The sequence below is a fragment of the Mustela lutreola genome, chromosome 4, assembly GCF_030435805.1.
Source record: "Mustela lutreola isolate mMusLut2 chromosome 4, mMusLut2.pri, whole genome shotgun sequence".
NCBI lineage: Eukaryota > Metazoa > Chordata > Mammalia > Carnivora > Mustelidae > Mustela > Mustela lutreola.
In genome coordinates, this window is record NC_081293.1 from 190,138,416 (window position 1) to 190,153,576 (window position 15,161).

Genomic DNA, 15,161 nt, shown 5'->3' on the forward strand with positions numbered 1-15,161 from the left:
TAAGTTTGAGATATAGATTAGATATCAAAGTGTAGCTGTTGAGTAGACAGCTGAAGATATGAGATTGGAAGTCAAGGGGGATGTCCAAACTTGAGATATACATTCAGGAGTTTTTAGAGCATGTGTGGTATTTAAAATTTCAAGACTGGTATAGATCACTAAGGAAGTAGGTGTATATAGATGGAAGAAGTCTAAGACTGAAACTTGGGTACTCTGATGTTAGGAGATTGGAGAGATGTTGTTGAATCAGTAAAGTAGACTGAAAAGAAGTAGCTGGTGAGGTCAGTAGAAAAAAGATCATGCTGCCCTGGGCTAAGTCAGGAAACTGTTTCTAAGAAGAGGGAATGACTGACTGTCAGATGATACTGATAATGTCAGGTGAAATGAGAGCCAAGATTTGACCTTGTAGAAATATACAAGCCATCAAAGACTTTAGAAAGAGGAGCTTTTAGAGGGAACACTGTGAAAGTCAGATTTGAGTTGGGGCAGGAGACTGGGTTGGAAAGCAATTGGAGAAAGTGAGAACCTTTTCAAGGGGTTTTGTTGTAAATTGGAGATAAAGAGCAGCAGGAGGTAGGGGACATGAGATCTAGATACTTACTGTTAATATAAGAAATAATGGTGTAGTTGTATATTGATGTGACTGATCCAGGAGAGAGGTGGAGGGAAGGACGGGGAGAAAGGTGGAGGGAAAGGGAGTAGGAGGGGAAATATTAGAGTCATTTTCTTGACTAGAAGAGAGAGTATGAGATCTCCTGAATAGTGGAGGCTTTGCTTTAGATAAAAGCTATTAAAATCCATACAAAAATCATCAGAAAGCCTATGTCATTTATTAGTAATTTATTTATTAGTAATTTTTATATTCTGACCAATGCGAGGTGGTTTTTTGTGATTTTGATTTGTACTTCCCTGATGTGGAGTTATGTTGTGCATTTTTTCACATGTCTGTTAGCCATTTGTATGTCTTCTTTGGAGAAATGTCTGTTCATGTCTTCTGCCCATTTCCTGACTGGATTTTTGTGTGTGTTTTTCTGGTTTTTTTTTTTTTTTTGGGGGGGGGTGTTGAGTTCAATAAGGTCTTTATAGATTTTGGATCCTAATCCTTTATCTGATAAATCATTTTCAAATAGCCTCTCCCATTCTTTAGGCTGGGACAAACACTTTTGGGTTTGTTAGCTGCTTCCTTTGCTATGCAAAAGCTTTTAATCCTGATGAAATCCTAATAGTTCATTTTTGCCTTTGTCTCCCTTGCCTTTGGAGATGTGTCTAGCAAGAAGTTGCTGTGGCTCAGGTCAAAGAGGTTACTGCCCATATCTTCAGAAGCTAGTATCTTTAGAAACCTTCGAAAGGTTACTAAAACAAATGCATAAATGCTTTTTCAAAAGCTCTTCTGCATTGGCTGTTCTTTTTCAGTCGAGCATTCACTTTAGCCAAGAATGTGATGTGACACTGATTAGGATGGGCCCAAGTCAGAACATGACTGATGTCTACAGTTATCCTTTTTACTTAAGGTGCACATGCAGTAGGATATTCTAAACAGGAGGAGCCTGGTAGATACTCATCCAAAAATCTTAAAGATTTAATGATTATTTCAGCAATTTGTTGCTAGATTTTAGAATGAGTATTTAAAAAAATCATGTCAGAGTTAATATCAGTCTACAAGTTAAATTCTTGCACAAAAATTTATGTCCATAAGGTAATTCTATTACATATAGTTAATAGTCTGAATTGAAAATATTTTCACTCTTGGTAATAATTTTCTTTTGAAGCACACAACTGATAGAAATTTCTATATTATGAAGATGAATAAATTATAGCTAAATCTGTGTCAGAAGTATTAGTGGCTAAAATGAAGAGGGTTAAAAATCTGTTTTCCTTGATTATGACTTAAATTGTTTTGAGAAATAATATATTGTTTATTTTAATAACAATAGTAGCACGTCCAAGCTGATGTAGTATTTGTTCAACAAATCATTCTTAGCTTCAGCTTTATGTTTCAGGCATTTATCTGCAGATTTCTTAAATTTATCTCTGCTAATATTAGTTACTGGCTCATTACGATTTTGAAATTCTTTGTAAAAGGAGAGTGAATTTCTTTCTTTTTTTAAAAAAAAATTTCTTTTCAGAGTAACAGAATTTATTGTTTATGCACCACACCCAGTGCTCCATGCGATATGTGCCCTTCATAATACCCACCACCTGGCTCCCCCAATCTCCCACCCCCGCCCCTTCAAAACCCTCAGATTGTTTTTCAGAGTCCATAGTCTCTCATGGTTCATCTCCCCTTCCAATTTCCCTCAACTCCCTTCTCTCCATCTCCCTATGTCCTCCACGTTATTTGTTATGCTCCACAAATAAGTGATCTAAAATATGACTATTTGGTTTTGTTTCTCAATTAAAGATTTATTTATTTGTTTGAGAGAGAGAGAGAACATGCCATGTGTGAGTGGGTGGAGGGTCAGAGGGAGATGGAGAGAATCTCAAGCAGATTCCCCCCTCAGCACAGAGCCTGCTGTTGGCTCGATCTCATGACTGCTGAGATCATGACTTGAGCTGAAATCAAGAGTTGGAGGCTTAACTGACTAAGCCACTCAGGTGCCCCAATGATTTGTTTTTAAAATGTTGTTTTGGCTTTGATTTCTCATTCAAAGCTATTTACCAAAATACATAAGTTGAAATGATATTGCCAATTACCTCTTGATATCATAGTTTAGTCATTCTTGTTATACCTATATTGGGCTTACTTCTATCATTTTCTGGAATATAGAACTGGAACATTGTGAAGTGGTTTCCAAAGAGGCCTTATTTTTAAATAGGAATTGTGATGACGCACTATATACAGACCTCGAAGAATTTTTCAGTGGGAGCTAAAATCAGAGATTACATGAGAAGCCATGAAACTTCTTATGTTATCTAAATAGGGGCTTTTTTGCTATATGTGAGGAAAGAAGGAAGTTTAAGTATTTAGGAAACATCTGGTTATGGAAGAACATAAAGGGAATGGCACAGGCTTTGGTCAGTTGGACAAGGTTTGTATCCTTAGTCTGCTTTTTAAATCTATGGTCTTGGACAAGTTACTAGATATCTTTTTTTTTTTTTTTCCCCCTCAGAAACCTCAAGTAAGTGGGGAATATAGCTTGAGAAGAGATCTAATAAAAAAAAAAAAAAAAAAAAACGAAAATTGGGTGACCCTTACTGCATTCTGTTTAAACTGTATTCTTTTTAAAAATTACTTTAATAAAGATTTTATTTATTTATTTGACAGAGAGAGAGATTACAAGTAGGCTGAGAGAGGAGGGGGGAAGCAGGCTCCTTGCTGAGCAGAGAGCCCGATGTGGGGCTGGGCTCAATCCCAGGACCCTGAGATCATGACCTGAGCCAAAGGCAGTGGCTTAACCCACTAAGCCACCCAGATACCCCTAAAACTGTATTCTTATTTTGGAGTAAACTTGACTCTCTGTCTAAGGCAGAATGTAAACTAAAACCTTTTTGGGGTTTTAAGGGGTTACGATCAATGAAATAACATTAGCACCTTCCTCAAGGAGAGATGGCACCTTCCTCAAGGAGAGAACACAGTACAACCTTAGATGTAGGAGCCAGGAGTAGAGGGAGGACAGAGGGAAAGGGATCTGTGAGCTGCAACATGGCACTCAGGGAAGTCTTGATGATTCGTAGTCTTGATAGTTTAGCCCTAGAACCATGCTGTTGCTGGTCACTGTGCCTGGGAAACTCACTCTAATGAATGGGATTGAAAAAAATGAGTAGAAAAAACCTACACTGAGGAGTTGATTGTATAGTGACTGATATGATTTATCTTTGTCTAAATCATAGGCAGTGGGGGCAGAGTAAATACTTTGCCTGGGATAATGCTGCTTTTGCCTTCACCACTAGGAATATTATATTATATTATATTTTATATTATTATATTATATTTTATGAGAAAGAGAGAGAGAGTGAGCTAGGTAGGGAGGGGCAGGAGGAGAGGGAGAGAGGGAATCTTGAGCAGGCTCCACCTAGTGGAGCCCAACTTGGGGCTCGATCTCATGACCCTGAGATCATGACCCAAACCAAAATCAAGAATCCGATGCCAAGTCAAGTGAGCCACTCAGGCGCCCCTTGAGGAATTTTTTTTTGAATCTAACTTTGTGAAGTTTGGATCTTGACCAGGTTGCCATCTTAACAGACAGAGGGCATTAGGCTTTTCTTTACATTTTCTTCTGACATTCCTTTTACTCATATTTGCATTTCACAGGGTCAAGTGACAGAAAATGTATTTAGAAATATTTTGAGAGTAGGGTAGGGTGGGTGGGAGGTCTCAAGGAGATTTGGATGCCATTCTGATGAGTTTAGAGTTTATTTTCAAGGCAATTGACAACCATTGAAGGTTTTTATATCCTATTATAGAAAGCAATTCTTTTAGGAAATGTGTTTTGAAAGTTGTATTAGTTTTCTATGGCTGCTATAAGAAATTACCACAAATACCTTAAATTGACACAAGTTTATTATGTTTACAGTACCATAGGTCAGAAGTTTGAAAAATTTCAATGGGCTAAAATCAAGGTGTTGTTCAGGTTGTGTTTCTTGTTGGGGAGAATCCATTTCCTTGCCCATTTTGGTTGTTTTCAGGATTCAGTTCCTTGCAATTATAGCACTAAAGTTCCCATTTCTTTGCTAGTTGGAAGCTGAGTTTCATTCTCAGTTTCTAGAGACTACTCACTACTCACATTTCTTTCCTTATAGTCCCCTTCTCCCATCTGCAAAAGCTGCAGTGACCAGTCAGATCCTTCTCATGCTTTGAATCTCTGCTACCTCTTCTGTTGTCACATCTCTCTGGGCAAATACTGTTTTTCTCTTCTACTTTTAAGGGTCCAGGTGATTACATTGCTCCCACCCACATAATCCAGGATAATTTCCTTATCCCAAGGTGTATAAACAATCATGGCTGTAAAGCTGCCTTTTTCATGTACAATAACATATTTATGGGTTCTGGGGACTAGGGTGTAGATATGTTTAGGGAACCATTATTCTGCCTAACACAAAAGTATAGATTGTATTTTAAACTTAGGAAATAGAAAATATAGTCCAAGGATAGTATGTGGTTCTTTCCTCATTCTACCACTGCGAGGAGATTACCCACCCTTGTCCCTTATTCCCCAATGTCTTGAATATCCAGAATTTCTTTATCATTTCTAGATTTGAGATACTTGGGAGTTCTCAGTTCTCAAGTTCTTTTTATTCTTTGTTTATTCTTTTTTTAATTTATTTTTTACCTGGGTAGCTCAGTAGGTTGAACATTGGTTTTGAACCAACTGGTTGGTTCAACCAATTGGTTGAACACTTTTTTTTTTTTTTAAATTAACATATAATGTATTATTTGTTTCAGGGGTACAGGTCTGTGATTCATCAGTCTTATACAATATGCAGCACTCACCACAACACATACCCTTCCCAGTGTCCATCACCCAGCCACTCCATCCCACCCACCCCCCTCCCGTCCAGCAACCCTCAGTTTGTTTCCTGAGATTTAGAGTCTCCTATGGTTTGTCTCCCTCTCTGGTTTCTTCTCATTTCAGTTCTCAAGTTCTTTACCAAAGTTCTCAACCAGAGGACTGGTACCCCCTTTCTTGGCTTTTTTAATTACATGGTCTGTGGCTAAGCCCAATTTGCCCTTCCTTCACCTCCTCTCAGCCATATCTGCCTCTGGAATCTTCTATTGCTCTGAGGTTTTACTCTCTTTGGATCCAGATGAATTTTTCACCTGGTTCTGGAGCTGCAAAGCTTCCTGTTGGACTTGATTTATGGTTGTTGACCCTGTCCTGATGTTCTGTTTTTCACTTCTTACTTATTTACTAGCTCTTCTCCTGCTGCATACTGCAGTCAGTACAGCAGTGAGAGAAAGCTTGGCCATTCTTACGAGATATTATTCCAGAACCCACAATCTTAGCCACAAGTGAAAGCTTCAGACTCTTTGAATAAGAGAAATAGCAGGAAAATAGAAGCCACAATCTGTTGTGATTCCATGGACCCCCCCCTATAATTTTGGGGCCTAGAGCACAAGACTGAGAATCTGAATTTGGGGGTTCCGTTCCAGTCTGTGATGTCTGTTGGCTTTAGACAATGTTAAGTACTCTTTTTATTCTCAACTTTCTCATTTGTAAGGTGGGGATGAAAGATAACCTCAAGGGTTTGTTATGAGCATTAAATGAGATAATGGATATAACCCTGGTATAGTGTGATAAGCGCTCATTTCATTTTTTGTTCTTGATTTTTCACATCATGGTGGGATATGGGCAGAGACACAACCAAGAAAAAATAGGCTAGTGGTGTGATGCATTTCCACTTGGAAATTTTATTTTGAGTTTGAGGGAAGTAGCGGCTTGTAGAGTTAATGACAAAGCCAGTGGGATGCAGAGGGAATAGTAGAGTGTCATTTTTCTTTAGTGACGCTCTCAATCCAGGATACATATTTGTGAACATTAGTGTAGATTCCAACATCTCCTCCCATGAAGTGTCCCACCTCGATCCCCTGGAGCTTGTTTTTGCAGATCACGGTAGCGACGGCCACCTCCTACCAGAGATAGTACAGAGAGAGAGAGAGACAGAGAGAGATGGTCAGATCTTGTCACAGGAGTCCTCTCGTCCCCAACATGGATGAGCTCTGCCCAGGGGTAGCATGCTGGATCATGAAAACAGCCCCAGATCAGGGGACAGGAAGCTTTGGATCTAGATGAGTTCTAGCCTTGTTTCTTCTTGAGAAAGTCAGAGAAAAACCTCTCTAGAACTGTAACTCTCTAGAACTGTAAAATGAATCAAACCCCATTTTTCTCTGGACTGGTGAAGCCAGTTTCCATGGTGAAGTTTGAATTTTTTTTTAAAGCCCATTTTGACCTGCAACTATGAGAATAATAAATCTAGCAAAATGGAGGTTTTGCATGACACGCTTTAATGAATAAGGACATCTATAAGGAGGGCCCATTGCTGAAGGAACAATGGGAGCTTTGCTGCAGCCTTATCAAATTCTCAAAAAATTGTGAGAGGATGAGGGCATTCTAATTTTTTTAATGTCATGATTGGTTAACTAGATACATACAGGCAAATAAACTGAATATAGAGAAAAAGATTACCCCAAAAATTCGGCTGAAGACTTTCACAAATTTGACACATAAGGAGTTCCGGTGGCTTTTTCCTTGTTCGGTGTTCTGGCACTCTTTATCAGACATCACAGGGGCCTCCAGGTTCTGCCTTAAATCAGGGTGTCTGCCTGAGGGAAGACAGGACAGAAGAAGCCTTCCTGGTCGCCTTTATTCTGGAGCCCCTCCAACCACCACCCTCTATTTCCACTGGTGTTTTGTGTGTATGTCTGACGAAAAAAGGAATGAGAAAAGAGAATGATTTCATGCATGGTTATGAGAGTTAATCCAGAGGATTTAAAAATAGGCTTTATGTCGCTTTGAGAAACAGAGTTTCCTTTCTATTCTGTTTCCCGTCTTGGAGGAATAAGAGGTGACCTGACTCCCGTTCTCTGATGTTCCTCTACATGCAGAATGAACCATATGCAATTGAGGAGCCCAGCCCCTTCGGTGGCAGTTGTGCCTGACAGGAATGGTGTGGCCTCTGTGCAGAGTCAGATGGCCTGGTGGCTTCAACACCTGAAGCCTCAAGGAGGTAGTGGTGTGTCACCATCCTGGGAAGGGAGGGGCTTTGGACTTCGGGGTGGGTCTCATTTTGCTAGACCACTCGTGGTCTCTTCCCATTCTCCTTTCCTCTCTTCCCAGCTGTGTGGACATGGTGCTCCTCTTCCGGGGTAACTAATGACTCTGATTTGCTGTGGGGGGGTGGGGTGCACTCACCGTTGTTGTCTTGGCTCCAGTCCAAACCTGAGAGCAGACAGACGGTGCCTGGCCGGACATTGCTGGTGGCAAGGGGAAGGGGCTGGACTTTGTTGTTGAGTCTGGCAGGTTTCTCCAGCTTAATGAGCATGAGGTCATCCTGGGGGTTGCTGTGGCTGAAGTTCCAGTAGCGGATAATCTGGATGGGGTTAATTGCCTGTTCTGTGCCATCTCTGACTCGGATCCTGAAATTTCCCAGCAGCACTTTCAGGTTTCTGGAGGGAGAAGGGATTGGAAGTAACCAGTGTCACCGTCACCACCATCACCATGATCACTGTCATCATTATCATTGTCGTCAAAGATGATACTGAATGTTACAATGTGTCGGGTACCGTATCAGTTGCTTTACCTGGAGTCTGGATTACCTCATTTACGACTCATCACAAAACTGGGAAGTGGATTCTATTTTTAATCCATTTTGCATGTGAAGCGATGGAGACATACAGTAGTAATTCACCTACGGTCACACGGTAAAGGGGGAGCCTTTAACCGCTGTGTTTTCATGCGGCATCCTTAATGTGGTAGTGTTTTCTGCCACCTTTGTGTGGCAGAAAAACATTACTTTCCCTCCACTCTGGCTCCAGCCTATCCAACTGGGCATTTCATTCTGGTGGACGTAAGAGAATGGGATGCTTGAGTGCTGGAGCTCTGCTTCATCAGATCCACTCACAAGCCTACTTCATCCTGTTCTCCACCTCTGGAAGGTGATATATGTAGATTAAATCGATGGATTCTCTTGTCCTCTGGTCTCTGATTAGGTGTTGGTTGCTAGCCAGCAGCAGGCAGTGTTGGGAGGGAGAATGGGGGGGAGCACTTAGCCTCCCAGCTGCCTTCTCCCAGGGCGGTCACACGTGCTTCCTATGGAGCCGCCCCTCCACACGGTGCTTCCTCCCTTCCTCTCTCTCCTCCCCAGCCTTCCCCACTGCCCGTCTTGTACCATTCTCTCCTCTGGCCCCTTAATACCTTTCCAGTACTAATGCTAGGGGTACTGAACTATTCTCAATTTGTCTAATTCGAGTGCACCTTCAGTTAACCTGCTGGTCCCTTAACTCAGACACATTCATATTGTCACTAAGAAACTTGAAAAAACTGAGGAGGCATGCCCTGTGGGGCGGGTTTCCTCACTACTGACATTTGGGGCTGGGTGATTCCAGGCCAGCTGGGGGCTGGCCTGCGCACTCTAGGATGATCAGTGCCCTCCTGGCCAAGGCCTCTGTTTGCTAGATAGGTGCCAAGAACACAGCGCGTTCTCAGTGCATTGTGACAAACTGAAAATATCTTCAGACTTTGCCACATGCACCCTGGAAGGAAAAGTTGCCTCCCTTTGAGCACCACTGAGGTAGAATGAGGGGGGCTGCTTCAGGGGGTGGGGAGGGGGAGGGGTTGCCAGCACTCACGGTAAGTAGCAGTGAGCTGGGGCCAGCACCCAGTTGTTTTTGATGAGGACACCCACACAGGGGTTGAAGTGAGACTTGAGGTATACCAGATACGGAGCATGGTCCTCTTTCTGCACAGACGAGTGAGCAGAGAAAACTGTCCCTGGGAAAGTAATCGGTATTCTTAATACATAGAACATTCTTAATAGGTAAGTCATGTCTTACCTGTCTTACTTGTCTTAAAATATGTGTTAATCAGCAGTTTCCTAGTTGGGCAGGGATATGAGCAATTTTATTTTATTTTTAAATTTTTAAATATTTTATTTATTTCTTTGACAGAGATCATAAGTGGGCAGAGAAGCAGTCAGAGAGAGATGGGGGGAAGCAGGCTCCCTGCCGAGCAGAGAGCCTGATGTGGGGCTCCATCCCAGGACCCTGAGATTATGACATGAGCTGAAGGCAGAAGCTTAACCCATTGAGCCACCCAGGTGCCCCAATATGAGCAATTTAAAAGAAGTAATGAATTGGCCAGGAGATGTGAAAGTGTTTGACCCTCTTCTTCTAGTAAATATCACATACTATTTTATCTAATGTTTATAATAATAATTTTTGGTTTAATGTTGATACTGTTAAGAAAGTACAGTGGAAGAGGCTCTCTTTCACTGTAGGTAGGGACATGAATTAATTCTGTCTGTTTGAAAAACATTTAGAGCTAGACATGAAGAGTGTAAATAGTGCATCACCTATGACCTAATAATTCAAACCATAAGGATCCATTCCAAAGAAATATTCAAGTGTAGACAAAGATTATGAATGTGTGCTCATTTTAGGACTATTTATAATAGCTAAATATTAGAAATATTAATGTCCAATATAGTAACGTAAGGCACCGAAGTGGAAAAGTACATCAACATATGGAACGTTATATACATATTAAAATTATATTTATAAAGAATATTAAACAACAAAGGAAATACTGATAAACTTTCATTAAGTTAATAATATGAAACATGTGCATTAATCCAGTAACCCAATCATCTAAAAACAAGCAAAGGAAAACAAAAACCATTTAAATGCACAAGTAAATAAAATAAAGCCTCAGAATAAATTTAAAGTGTTAGCATGTGCTGCTGAGTGAGAGGTGGGATTATGAACAATGTTTCTTTTTTTCTACTTTTTAATATTTCCAAATTTTTAATGTGAACATGTAACTTAAAAAAGTGAATTCTTAAAAAAACACTTGAGACGGTAGGGAGGAAGCCTGTTTGTAGTGTCAGAAATCAAATACTATTCTTGTCTCAGCTGTCCTTGGTTCTTCCATAATCCTTCCCGAGCCATAGCCTATACTGCCCCACACGCTTTTTGATCACACAGAAATCCCAAGGGGGAAAAGCGTGGCATATTAATAAGGACAAGAGGCTCTCTGCTCTTGTTCTAAGTGCTTTACATGGATTTATTTAACATTTTCACAACATGTCTATAATACAGGTAGTAATATCCCCATTTCGACAAAAGAGACTGCGGCACAGATGGATTAAGTAATTTGTCCAAGCCCACACAGCGAATAGTGATGCAACACGGAGTGGTGGGGAATGCCTCACCAGCAAATTCTGGCATCAGAAGGACTTCTTGGAAGTCAGGGGGTGCAGGAGGTAGGGCCCTTGCATTTGATCTTGTTTCTACTTCTTCATTCCCTCATTCTGAGTCTCTTAGCTTTTGAAATAGGAGGAAATCAGACTTCGAAATGAGTTCTTTGTCCCTGTGACAAATGTGTCCCCCACATTTTGGAATCATCGCAGGGAACACTCATTGTTGAGCAGTCTCCTAGGCAAGTGGGGACCATCGCCCACTCTGTGGCTTAGCACTGGAGCAGTGGGCTCAGCGTCCTGCGAGACTTTGCGGGGGGTCTCGGAAGGGAGATGCCTAGTTCTGTCTGTGACTGGTTTTCTTAGGCTCTTCTTTTGTACCCTCCACACAGCCCAATCTGCCTTACTCCAGTTACTCCACTTACATTAACCTGTGCCTTATAGGATGGAGTAGAAGGTCATGGATACATACCAGCAAGGACACCCAAATAGAAGATAAATTTCATAGCAGTCCAGATCTTTCCCTGTGAGGTGCAGAAAATCAGCAGAGTATGAAGCTCTCAGGACAGTGTTCTCCTCAGGAATGCCTAGTAGAATCAGTGGATATGGCTAGGTAAGGGGACATGAAATGGGTTGGGAAAACAGCTCTGGGCATAAAGAGGCGGGTGGAAGAGGGCTCCAGGTACACAATGAAGATGGGCTTCTGCTCGAGGGAAGAGGGACTGTTCCTCTCTTGGGTCTTTCAGGGAAGGAAAAAAATTAAAAAAGCCCAGTTCCTTAGACTTCCAGATCCAGGTCCCTCTACCTGCTCAGTTCCTTAGACTTCCAGATCCAGGTCCCTCTACCTGCTGTCCCTAAAAGCCCATCCCCCTCAAATCAGCTGTCTGTGGGGAAGGGAGCTCTAGGCTCAGGGCTTATCTTCCACATGGAGTTTCTGAGGTCAGGGCTGTGAGGGACAAGATTCGCCACCTTAGCTCAGGCGGTATCCCCAGGTTTGCTCTGAAACACCTAATACTTATCCCTTTCCTCAGCCCCTCCCATCTTTATTACACTTTTTCCCCTCTTTCCCTGTGATCACTGTTTGTTTCATCACTCCGCCATCATCACCAGCTTGGTCTGTGATCCTGGTCCCCAGCTCTGAACTAAGGACATGTGGGAATGAAAAGCACTCATAGAGCAGTTAGTTTGACAGCTGGGGAATGGTCTGTATTCTATGTTATATTAAATTGAGGACCTACTGTATATTGGTGACAATTCAGAAGGCAGGACCTGTCAGTGCTTTTTACCTAATGAAAAGATTTCTCAGCCAATAATAAACTGCTAGGGTCATCTTTGGAGAATTCAGAGCACGCTCTAACAAGAACACTTTCAGTAATAGCTCTCAAATCCCAGGCTCTGAGCTAAATTCTTTATAGACACTGGCAGTGGTGATTTCATATCAGGGCAGTCTGAGATGTAAAATTAATTATTCTTTGTATCACTCTAGCCCTTCAAAGTCTCATAAGCTCATAATCTCATGCCAATGGGACAATAAGCCTACAAAGAGGAAACAAGGCTGGTACCATTTTTTTTTTCTTGTTCTGTAGATAACAGAACTAAAACAGAATTTACACCAGTATCTCAAAATCACACATGATTAGAAAGACTAGAAATAGAATCTAGGTCTTATTATTGGAGACACATAGCTTTTCAACTGCATTCTCCAGGCTTCAGCTAATCAACTGGCATTCCTACATCTTGAAAAAGATACATTTCCTCACACAAATTCCCTGAAGTGTAAAATGAAAAAGAGACATGGCACATACTTTCCTGACCCTCACAGTGGACACAGAGGTCCACTGGGGAATAGGGCTGGTTTGTGAAATGTGCTTGAGGTTCAAAGACAGGATGGATCTGTGCAAAGTTTTCTGTGGGGAGGGTAGGATTAGTTAACAGAGTTGAAATTTGAGAGAGGTTGTTGGGCCTAGATTTTTTTGGAAAGCTTACGGGCCAGGAGGGGAGTTTGAGGCCTTTCCAAAGACAACAGATTTTCTGGAGGAGGCTGGTACTGGGGACTGCTACCTGTCTATGAGTTTCAAATCAGTATCTCTAGCCCAGACCTCCTGTCCCACATATAGAACTGCCTCCTTGAAACCATTTTTTTTTTTTTTTTGCATCTGCTTGAGGTTCCTGAAATTTTGCATGTCAGAATTTTATCCTTTCTTCCTCTAGCTTTTCAAATGCAGTCTTTGCCTGTTTTTCTAATTGTAGGAGATTACCTACCATTTGTTTGATTTCTCCCTTTTTCTCACCACTCAACCTTAAACAGTTCTACTTCCAGAAGTCTCTTAAATCCATCCTTATCTTTTCATTCTCACAGCTGTCATCCTAATGCAGGCCATAATCTTGTCACGCTTGAACTAATATGTGTGCCCATCTGGTGTTGCTCAACTTGAGATTCTCCTTTTTATTTAGAGTTGGGTTTTTTTTTTTCCCCCTTTAGAATGCATATGAAATCATGTCAGTCTCCTTTTAAAAACTCTTCAGTAGTTTCCTGTTGTCTGTAGAGGAAACCCCTACCATGCTTTAATGGCCTCCCTTGAACCTCTTCCATCTTGTCCTCATAACCCTCTTTCCTTAGCTTCTTTCCCCCACGCTGCCCCTGCCCCCCTGCCCCACATAATTTTTACAGGCTAGCAAACTACTTTCAAGTGTGGGATTTCTTGTTTCAATATGAATACCTTTTTATATTATTTTAGCTATTGAGTGCTTCTTGTAGTTTACCAATCCTATTAATTTTTTTCTTAAAGATTTATTTATTTAAGAGAAAGAAAGAGAGAGAAAGAGAGAGAGCAGGGGGAGGGGCAGAGAGAGAGAGAGAGAGAGAGAGGACCCTTAAGCAGACTCCCCTGCTGTACAAGGAGCCCATCTCAGGGCTGGCTTCCACGACTCTGAGACCATGACCTGAGCTAAAATCAAGAGTCAGCCACTCAACAACTGAGCCACCCTGGTGTCCCCACTTTTTTCTTTTTTGTTTTAGGATACTGATAATCTGATATGGACATCATTCTTAAAGCTGTTTGAAAAAATAACTTTAGAATTCTGTGGATGGATGTGTGTGTGTGTGTGTTCGTGTGTGTGTGTTTGATACTCAGCGTTTCCTCATGTTGGTAATTTTTTGTTATTAAGTTCTATATTAGTATTATTACAAATTCCTTGTGCACTGGAGATGCATCTGCTTCTAGCCTCATTCCACAAACCATCAGGTTTACAGAGACTCTAATTCTGTTATTGTTTCATTCTGCCACCTAACTGATTTTCTATTTAGATAATATTCCTGTCCCATTCCACCACCAAAAATCAATTTGAAAAAGTCAACTTTTGAAAAAGGCAACTTTTTGCAAAACTTCAATTCACTTCACCCCCCCCGACAGTGTATTCAATGATATATGCTTACATGCATATATGCTCGTATACAAGTAAAATGAATGACAGCAGTGATATAAGGGAAAGGGAAGAGAAGTCAGAATTATTTTATTATCATTAGGTACTCACACTATCCATGAACTGACACAGTGTTTTTGGAAGTGGACAACGGTTAATTGTAAATTTATATTGCAAACTCTAAGGCAACCATATAAAAAACATTAAAAAAAGAGAAGTAAGTCAAGCAGAGAGAGCCAATTATCATATGGTTTCACTTATTTGTGGATCATAACAAATAGCATGGAGGACATGGGGAGATAGAGAGGAGAAGGGAGTTGGGGAAGATTGGAAGGGGAGGTGAACCATGAGAGACTATGGACTCTGAAAAACAATCTGAGGGTTTTGAAGGGGCGGGGCGGGGGGAAGGTTGGGGCACCAGGTGGTGGGTATTATAGAGGGCACCGATTGCATGGAGCACTGGGTGTGGTGCAAAAATAATGAATACTGTTATGCTGAAAATAAATAAAAAATAAAATTTAAAAAAGTATAATGGATATGCTAAGAAAGGAGAGAGACTAAAATAATATAAAATACTCCATTAAAATCACAAGTGGCAAACCAAAAACAGTGAAAGACAAAGCCTTTTTGAAAAAGGAATGAATGAGAGAGCAAGAGATCCCTGCATACAGGGGGGCAGTGTAATAAGAAAGATTTGGAGCTCTGAAAAGAGCCACTCGTGTTGGTGTTGGTTGGGAGCTTTTATCCAAATGGCACCTGCGGTTGTGAGACATGACCTGTGCAAGTGAAGTCGTTCTCAGGAGAGGTGGCTAGGCACTACCTGCATGAAGGGGAGGAGGCAATGTCACACAGGAGGGTGGGACACAGCTGTGCTTCATCAGAGCGGC

At 41.3% G+C, this 15,161-nt stretch overlaps 1 protein-coding gene across 2 annotated transcripts; it reads right to left on the bottom strand.

Annotated features, from left to right (window-relative positions):
- Positions 1 to 6,330: 6,330 nt before the first annotated feature.
- On the bottom strand, positions 6,331 to 11,885 carry PRSS37 (serine protease 37). Of its 2 annotated transcripts, none has more exons than XM_059172680.1 (6): positions 11,821 to 11,885; positions 11,324 to 11,438; positions 9,287 to 9,428; positions 7,851 to 8,104; positions 7,125 to 7,261; positions 6,331 to 6,568 (listed from the first exon to the last, which is right to left on the bottom strand). In XM_059172680.1, exons 2-6 carry the CDS (start codon positions 11,355 to 11,357, stop codon positions 6,428 to 6,430), a joined length of 708 nt encoding a protein of 235 aa, XP_059028663.1. In that variant the 5' UTR covers positions 11,358 to 11,438; positions 11,821 to 11,885; the 3' UTR covers positions 6,331 to 6,427. The 2 variants fall into 2 exon arrangements, with proteins under 2 accessions (XP_059028663.1, XP_059028662.1); XM_059172679.1 differs by having other exon boundaries at positions 11,657 to 11,863.
- Between the last annotated feature and the right edge of the window lie 3,276 nt (positions 11,886 to 15,161).